Here is a 9,632-nt window from a genome sequence, read left to right as displayed (position 1 = left end):
GAAACTGTGGTATTGGTATTTTGACCTAAGTAAAGAGATGAGTACTTCTTCCACCACTGATAGATTAGGGACTTTCTGAAAAGTGTTGTAGGAAATGAGACCAATCGCCACAACTCCACTTACAGGATTTATTTGGGAGTGAATTTTTATATGTCGTCTTGGTGTAGTTTTACTAAACATTATCAAAATGTGTCAAAGGTTTTTTCTACAAACACATCAAACTTGCAGTTCTTTTCTACATCAAGGTCAAAGCTAATATGAATAACCCTGGGTAGCTGGATTTTTAAGATGTTAAATATGAGGTGCTAAATATGAAAATTTTTTTACAGTCCCTAATTATCCTGCAGCAACAGTAATTACATTTTAACACAGCTGTGTTGCAGACTGCATGCTCTTATTATACTGTTAACAAAGCTGGCACTTTCCTGATCAAGGTCACCACAGTGGTGTTAATGAAGTAGGGACAAGGTTCAATCCTGCTGGTCCAGGAGAACCGCACAAGCTCTGGTCACAAGCTCATGTACAACAACATTACTGCTTCTCACAACTACCACTAAAACCACGTCAGAGCCACAAAACAGTCCAGCTTGTGGCTCCGGAAAAAAATGAATTGATGAAGTGGCAGTGAGACAGAGAAACACTTTCAGCCAATCCCATCCGAAGCCTTGTAGTCAAAAGGTCAATACGTGAGTGCAGCAAACGTAGCAGAGCTGATTGTATCAATGTAGGTTGCAAACGCTCATCTCATTGTCTTCAAATTCAATGAAAGGCTGTTGTGTAATACTCATCAGGCTGCATGTAGGGGCCTACCATGCATACAACTACTGTTGCAACACAACATGTTTGAACTCAGCTGTAAGCAGCCTGAGGGGGTTTCAGACGTGCAATAGGCCAAAGGGTGATCTGATGCATGCCCCCTCTCGCCCCCCCACGAGTTCCTGCAGTTACTAAGGTGTCAGCATCAGCTACAGCAGTGGTAGCAGGAGAGACAAGGGGAGAGCCGAAGCGTGCAGAGGAGGTGTGGGAGGAAGAAGAGCGTACAGCACTTGTCTAAAGGTCAAAGTCCGCTGTATCTGAGGTGGGAAGCTGCTGAGAAGACCACGGTGGTGTTTACGCTCAACAGGCAACAAGAAAACAGTCTTCACCAATAGACCACAAAGACAGGGGTTTGCTCAGTGGGGAGGAGGTGAGAACATAACAAGGGAGGGTACACTCCGATGCTCATAGTGCAAAACTTGTTAAAAAACATAATGCAACTCTTGTTTACAATAGTGCTTATTAAAGAAAGATGCAGCTAATGGAGTGCTAACTGTCTCTGTATTTAACAGTGTTCATTGACGGTGAATGCAGAAGTCTAATGTAATAATTCCTGTAAACAGGGGTCTGCGTTGACTAAGCTCAGTATCCTGTGGTGCAAACATCTGCACATTAATCTGCCACAGTATGATTCAGGTACAGTCCCAACACTTAACACTAGCTCCTGCACTTATGTGAAGAGTCACCGTCAAATTTGAACAAAACTAAAAGTCTGCAGCCGTGTTTGCTGCTCTGCAAGACTGCATGTGAGTTGATGTTAGCTTTAAACTGCAGCTAGTAAAAGCTTATGTAAATCATGTCATATAATGGATGTAAACCAGAATACGGTAAACTAACATTACAAATGTTCATTTGTAATTTGAAATTACGGTTAGAGTTTAAATAGATTGTGGCTTCCCACATTTAAGTATAACATTTCCAGCTAACTCTGCAGCAGCAAATTTAACATGCACACTGAACTGACTACGCCTAAAATTAGTGTCTGCGTGCGAGACAGATTAATCTTCAACTGGGGATTATTTTGACGGTTTATGATATTTGTCAATTGAGTTGTACGCAACTTCAAACAGTTCCTCAAACTCTTTTATCTGCCTACTAAAGAATACATGAGATTGCTACTACAGATACACATTATATAGATCTCAGTTGACAGGACAGACAGCAAGTTGTGACAAAAAGCAAGTTTCAGTGGTTTCTGTAGAAACCGCCTCCATTCTGCTGCCTTTACACACCGAGCAAAAAATAACCTCTTCAGCTTCTGCAACCATTCAGCGGTTTAGGTCCTTCAGTTGTAGTTTGAGTAGGGACGTCTGCACCCTAAATTATTCATCGTAATTTATTTTACATTTCAAGCATCTCTACGAGTTTAAATTGACACAATGAGTTAAATTAACACTGATCAGTTTTATTTTGCTTCAACATAATAATTAATTATTAATGCTCATGCATGGGCCATTGTGCTGCTCTCCCTCTGTATCACCAACACGATTACATTTCGGTTAAACCTAAACCAAAAGGATATCACAGATATCTGTTGTCTAACCAATAATCTTTCTAGTGGTATTTCATCTCCAACATAATGCTCTTCTTTGTTTGCACTCAAGCAGCAGCCTTAGTAATTCGTGCAGCTGCAGATCACACCTTATTTTTTAACCAAGAGTGTGAAAAGGCGCTGTACATCTTGCGGTCTTCTTGCGGGAAGAAGGACCTCATTTTGTGGTGTCCTTTTTCTACTCGAGTCCGTTTCTTGTTTAGCCGATGTTTCTTTCTGTCCACCGGGCTGCAGGGCAGCCACAGTGATACCCTAGATGATAGACTGGTAAAACTAAGAACTACACATGAGAACAAACTGAGCTGACCAGGCTCCTTCACAGCATTGTGTTTCAGATTTAACTGTAAATAGATAAAACATTTGCATAACAAAGTGAAAGCATAACAATGTTTTTGAAGTTTGGCAAAAGCATTTAAAGCAGCCTCGAGACCCACTGTCCCACTTGTTTATCATTCAGCTTCTGATTGGCTGAAAACACCTGATCCAGGTAATCAGCAGTGGGCGGGACAGGGGCAGATGGAGAACAAGCAGCAGGACAGTGGGCCTTGAGGACCAGAGTTGTTAACACCATCCCTACAGTGAAGCATGGTGGGGGCTGCATCATGCTATGGGGATGCATCTCAGCAGCAAAGACAGGGACACTGGTCAGATCTGAGAGAACAATGAACTCAACCAGATAGAAGCCTGTAGAGACTTCACCCGGAGACCTGGAGCAGTACACAAGTAAAGGTGCAAGTACTTCAGTAACTTTAATATTTAATATATTTAAAAAAACGATGCAAACCCATTTGTTTGTTGGTTGATGTTGCAAAATATTTCCAGAAGTCATCTGTGATACCAGAGATGGGAGTTAAATGTGTTAAAGTCCTTTTTCCTGCATTTAGTTTTACAACAGATAGTGTTTATGGAGCTGGAGCAACTTCTTCAGGGTGTGTGATGACGAAAAGAAAAAAGAAAAGAAAATTTTATCTGCGCCTGCTCTTTGTCTTTTTGGTCAACTGAGGCCAGAGCGAGATGACAAACGGCAGGAAGAGTGGAGCAAAACAAAAGGTGTTACATTTCTGAAGAATCAACATCTGAGAGAATAACATCACGCTCCACATTTGGAAAACATTTAAAATAACTGTGGTGTACGTGTGAGGTGTGCTGGCTATTTTGAAGTTATTACGAAAGTGTTTGTCACAGTCTTATCGCTTGAAGGACAAAGTTTAGAGCAGAAGTGAAGATAAATCTCCTTTAAACACTTAAATTTCTTTCAGTCTCCTTTAAATGGAAGCTCTCTTTATCTTTTTATATCAATTTTATATAGAATAAAAGAACACTACAAAGTAACACATGATAAAATTAAGTATACACACACCATATATATATATATATGATGCATATTTAATTTTTTCATGTTTCACTCACCATCAGAAATTATTTTGCATCATAAACCAACATTACACCTATTTCCACATAAGAAAACAAACAAACAAACAAAAAACAATCCACAGAGGAAAAAATTAGTTCCTTTATTGAACTTTATTTCACATGTTTATGCCGTTTATTGTGTTCGTTCTTATAATACCACACACAAATGTCAACTGGCTAAAACAATATAAAACATAACTTCCACATTTGTCATTATTTATATTATGTACATGCACTCACATATTTAGAAAATAAGAAAATCACTTTTGTCTGTTTACTTGCTGGTTGAGAGGCCATTCCAATAAGGAGCGTTCAGCTTCTGTCGGCAGCTACTGGATTTATAGTCAATTGAAAGCACAGTAGGATAAAAATGAATGAATGAAAAGATGCCAAATAAACACACACAGAGACACAGAGACAGTTCTTCTTAGTCTATCTCACAGCACAGCATGTTGGGAAGCAGATGATGGTGAAGCATGACGTTTTATCACTGTGACAAATCGTTTCACTCCCAGTTAGATTCCGAAAAAAAGAATCTTAACATGAGGTTTATTTTAATTTCACTGCACTAAAGGATGATCTGAACAGTTTAGCTCACAACCAGAACGCAAGTCTTTTTCTCTTTTATTTGAATTTGATGAGTTGATGGTTCTTTTGATGCTTTTCTGGAAACTATTTTATGAAGATGCGATAAGACTGAAATAAGGCATCAAGAGCACAAAGGATGGTTTAGCTTCCATTGTGCTTCTGACTGTTTTGTCCTAGTTTATCCCCAAATTCATGAAACACTATCTACAAAATCTCCTCTTCCACCACATTTGACTGAACATCACACACAGAGATGTTTGGACATCAACATTAGACAGATACAGAGCTGTCAGCACATTATCATGAGTTACAGTATTAACGAAAGCATCAGTGAGCTTAGCAGTGCTCATGACCAAACTGGAGATATGGATTATACGAGAATTACAAATAACAAGGGTCATGTTGACAGAAAAGTTTTAGGATCTTCAGCTTTGCATTAAAATGCAAATTATTTCTTGAAGACAGGTAAACGTATGATTTTACTGAACGTTTTCTGTTCTGAAAAAGAAAGAAAGAAGAAAAAGAGAAAGAACAACAGGCCCATTTGTCACCTGTGTAATAGTATGATAATACTCAAAACTGAATTCTTATTGGAGTGGTCCTTCAGGGGCTGCCTGCCTCCTGTTTGTAACCTTGATCAGTTCAGGCTGCTCAGGATGGGATGGAGGAGTGCTCCCCTCTCTATGTGGGGGCAAACTTCTTGGCCTGTGCCCTAACCCGCTTTTCATAGTCCATCCTGTTCTGACTGAAACACACAAAACAAAGTGATAAAGACACATTTAACCACACCAACATTATTTATTTAGATTCCTTAGATAATATATCAGCGTATAAAGGACTGAAAGAACAGAAAACATCCTTTTCTTCTTTGTATTATGACTTGCCTCTGATATCCAGGCCTGCCCTGCAAATTCACAGCCGATCCTGAAGGTAATCTGAACTGACTTAATGTAGCTACATCTACAAAAGTAGAGCCTTTAGAAATGAATCTGCAGTGTTCAGCATATTAAAAGTGTCCAATACAAACAAGAGCTGCTAAAAAAACAAAAAAATTCAGACTTCGACTCCCAGAAATCGAGCTCAAAGGCAAAAAAGTAAAAAGATTCTCACACAAAGATAAAAAGCATTTATAAGAGAAGTTATATTTAAATATGTTTATTCGAGTACTTAAAAAAACTTATCAAGTGGAACAATACAAAGATGTCATTGACAAAATGTCACAAACTAAGTAGAAAACAATATGATACACAATGTTTTTATATTGAAAATACTTCTCTCTCTAATTACAATGAGGGATAAAGCTTCTACAATCAAGCTGCTGCACTTACCAGTAAATTGTGTAAGCTTCTGCTTGTGCTGGGTCTTGAATGTTGGGCTCATTCAGCAGCTCCTGGATGCCCAACAGGATCTGAAACCACAGTCAATAATCCTGCAGTCAGAGTCAAGTGAGTTTGAGGGTTTATTGATTTCAACATCAATTACTCCTCTGGGATCCACATAAACTAAAAACTGCAGCATTCAGTCACTGCACTGCACAAAAGCGTTAATTATGCTTAGAAATCAAATGGCCAAAAGCACAATAACCCCCTCACTGTATATCTAGTGTTCACACCTGTTTGATGGTGATGGCTGGTCTCCAGTCTTTGTCCTCCTCCAGGATCGAGAGACACACAGTGCCTGATGGGTAGACGTTTGGGTGGAATATTGGTGGCTCAAACTTGCCTGTGTGGAAATCAATGAAGAGACAGAAGTTGAAGCAAACCCATGTGGTAATACTGAAGATTAATTACAAAGGACAAAGTAGCCGTTGTAGAAAACCATTCATTACCTGTCATTGAAGGTTTTTCACTCAGTATCTCTAAAGTACAAGAGGATCCATGAAAGTGCTGTCAAACATGCAATTTTCCTCTGATCCATCCTTCAGTAACTGGAATGTTCATAAGCTAAGCTCTTTAAAAAACCTTTTATTAAAGATTGGGGCAATAACACTGCACCATCATACTCTGGTTTAGCATCCATTCTCTTCATAGTGAAGTTTAATGAAGTTAAAAGAACCATCACACAAAGGAATTCTGGGACAGATCCTTGATTATGTCCCAGAACATACTGGTGACTGACACATCAAATATTTAATAAATCAAGATGAATGTGTAACAACTTTTTAGAAACCGTTATCCATGCTCACAAACACAAAAAGTCGCAATTTAAAGGACGACATTTACCTTTTTGACTAAAAGAAAACATATTTAAATGTACTGCCATCTACTGAGGGGCTGTCGTTTATACAAGGTGCAAATTTCTACCCTTCAAAATAAACTGAAGCATGGCCTGTTACTCACATTTGGGTGGAGAGGAAGGGTAGTCATCTTTGAACAGCATTCTGAGTTTATAGAGTCCTCCCTCCCACAAGGTCTGAACAAAAAGAATGAAGAAAAAGAACCAACTCCATCAACCAACTCACTGGGAAGATGAGAAGAGATATTAAACCACAAAGCACAACTACGTCTAGAAACTAAATTGGATTTCTTTTCAACATTTACATCAGTGAGACTTGAATAAAAACAGAAACACCTCTGATGTGTATAATGCAGTACATTAGAACTTTAGAAAAGTAAGAACTTACTGCAGGAACCCTGTTAACTACCAGCTGAGAGTGATAATTTGCAGTGAAAAATTACAGATCATACATGTCACCATTATGTAACAAAACTAAAAATGAACTGCAACTTGTTTCTTTTGTTGTTCTATGGCTTAGTAATGATTGTTTTGCAAGAGTCCAGCCTGTTTTGGTTAAACACCAAGAAAACATTCGGAAGTGTCCTTTACACTATTAACAATAGATAATAATACTTTTAAGTTATTTCAAGGTCAAAAGATTAAATGAGCGTCACATTATTTGTCACTTTGGGGAGATTTTTTTTGTTGTATTGCCTGGATTCATTCCTTAGAGGAATTAGACCAATATTAAATATTAATGGATAACTTCCTCCTCACAGCTGCTGTCTTTAACCTGTGCACTGGTTCATTTTATAAGTAAATATGGTCTCATCGACATGCTCTCTATCATGACTGTGTTTCTGTTTTACACCTGAAAAGTAGTTCAGCGTGCAGCACACAACAGAGGAATAATTTCTAGTAAAAAACTACAGACATTTAATGTAATTAAATAGAATCACATATAAATGTTTGGTTTCACAGTTGCACAGCCCACGCAAACAGAGTGCACCTGCTTTGATGCCGTGGCTCTCTCTGCTGGTACGAACATGACAGAATATAGTCAGGTGAGGTTCCAGACGAGCATGAATTAAACAGCCCTAATACAAATATTACAGACTAAGCTGTTAAGTGTGTTGTTTAAAACTACCTACATTTACATTTAGTCATTTGGCAGATGCTTCCTAACACGACCTAAAACTGAATAATGTGACAGTGTGGGTGGTAATATTGGCAAAGGGAAGGGTTTATAAGAAAAGGATGACAAAAATGTACTGAATTCTCCATTGTAGGTGTGAAAACACCTGAAAGCAGCCGGTCCAGTGGGGCTGACTCTTTGCTAGTAAGCATCTAACTTACGCCTTTCTTTCCTGGAATGGCACACTCCCAGTTCATCAGATTCATCGTCCCATCAGGATTCTTAGTGGGCACAGCAACAAAACCCTGTGTGGATACAAACCGTGAGCAGTCAACTTCTGTCCTAGTCAACCAACAGCTGCAGTAACATTTGTGAAGTGTGGACATGCAGAAATAAAACAGTAATCATCACGCTGGCTGCCTACAAATGGGTGGTCTTTTCTCCAGGCTTTGCGCTCCTGGGACAATCTGCTAAGAGCGATGCCAGACATGGCTGCTCATCAACGCCTCCCTGCGGAAAAACAACCCAAACAAGTTAATTATTCGCTTCAAGACGTCCAAAAATCCGCTGATATGGTCTTGATTGTTTGTACTTAATATGGCGACAGCGGCTGACAGTTTACTACATAACACTGACGGTAAATGACGTTGTTTACAAATGTTAGCGTTGATGTTCGCCTCTAGAATTCACTGTACATGACAGAATACGTAACACCAGCAAAACACAGACAAAATAGCACCTTTACTTTCCTTTCAACGGAACTTACCTGTAACTTTTTGGCTAAATATCAGAATTAAGCGGGTTTCAGTTTCAGTTTAAGCTAGTTTGCTTTGCTAGCGCTAGCTAACGTTTCTGTGTTGACGGCGACTGAAAAAGAAAACACACCCTTCGACGTTTAGACACAACAACTGGACCAAAACGGACGGAAGAAATAAACCGAGTCAAACTTCAGTGTGATCAACATTCCTCAGTTACTCTTGTGAAAATATGTCGGGGTCGTTATTTGACAGTTTGCAGTTGTGTACAACAATGTGATTAGCAATAGCGCTTCGACAAGAAAGGACCCCAATTTGTTTATTTCGCCAGGACCTTCAGGCAGTTTCCGGGACACCTAAGTGAACACGGTACAGCTCGGCGGCCATCTTGGTTGTGGCTGCTGGGAAGTTCGGGGTAGCAGATGAGTCGGTCATTTTGAATCAGTGCCTTTAAATGAATCAACATTCACAGTCGCCTTTAACATTTTGCTTTTTTCCCCCCACAACAGCCTATCCAGTATTGATGATATATATCCAGTATTGATGATATATGTGCATGGATGAGTACATTATTATTAAATAATATTACAGGTTACTGATGGTAGTGCAGTTTAGGCTGCCAAGCTAGCTAAATATTAAAGTCAAGCAAAGTTGAATTAAGTACACCACAAAGTAGACCTCAGTGTGTTATCAACATTGACTTATATAACCCACAAAATAGTATGTGCTTCATAGAAAACAAACAAACAAAAACAAAACACAAAACATAATGTAATTTCTGTGTAGACACACATTTAAAAACTTTGTAGTTGTTGTAGGATGTTGCTTAGTTTTGTCTGTTCACAATATTTATTGAATTGATTTAATATATACAAAATGATGCTTACTCTGTGCTTTCCAACAGTCTACTATCATGGTATTTAGCTATATTTGAAGCCATTTGGTGCATGAGTGGGTGTGATATCAATAAGGGGAAGTTCCCCTGTTTTGAAACAGTATGCATCACAGACACTGTAGGCAAAAAACTCAAATCTAGAAGAATAGATCAAAATGAGCAGTTTGTTCTCTTCTGCCCAGTCATACTCTTTTGTTCTGGTCTCTGTCTCATTGTTTTTACCCCAATGGACCATAGTAACAGCTGACATCATAGACAATA

General features: G+C 38.8%; 1 protein-coding gene across 2 annotated transcripts; it reads right to left on the bottom strand.

Moving 5' to 3' along the window:
• Positions 1–3,867: 3,867 nt before the first annotated feature.
• LOC113155638 (SUMO-conjugating enzyme UBC9-like) lies at positions 3,868–8,803 on the bottom strand. Of its 2 annotated transcripts, none has more exons than XM_026350375.1 (7): positions 8,488–8,803; positions 8,146–8,231; positions 7,943–8,026; positions 6,709–6,781; positions 5,982–6,091; positions 5,698–5,777; positions 3,868–5,114 (listed from the first exon to the last, which is right to left on the bottom strand). In XM_026350375.1, the coding sequence occupies exons 2-7, from the start codon at positions 8,209–8,211 to the stop codon at positions 5,051–5,053; spliced, it is 477 nt and encodes a 158-aa protein (XP_026206160.1). In that variant the 5' UTR covers positions 8,212–8,231; positions 8,488–8,803; the 3' UTR covers positions 3,868–5,050. The 2 variants fall into 2 exon arrangements, with proteins under 2 accessions (XP_026206160.1, XP_026206162.1); XM_026350377.1 differs by having other exon boundaries at positions 8,607–8,803.
• Positions 8,804–9,632: the final 829 nt, after the last annotated feature.

This window comes from Anabas testudineus, chromosome 8 (genome assembly GCF_900324465.2).
Source record: "Anabas testudineus chromosome 8, fAnaTes1.2, whole genome shotgun sequence".
Classification (NCBI taxonomy): Eukaryota; Metazoa; Chordata; class Actinopteri; order Anabantiformes; family Anabantidae; genus Anabas; species Anabas testudineus.
The sequence above is the reverse complement of the archived record's forward strand: the minus strand, read 5'-3'. Positions and strand labels throughout refer to the sequence as shown.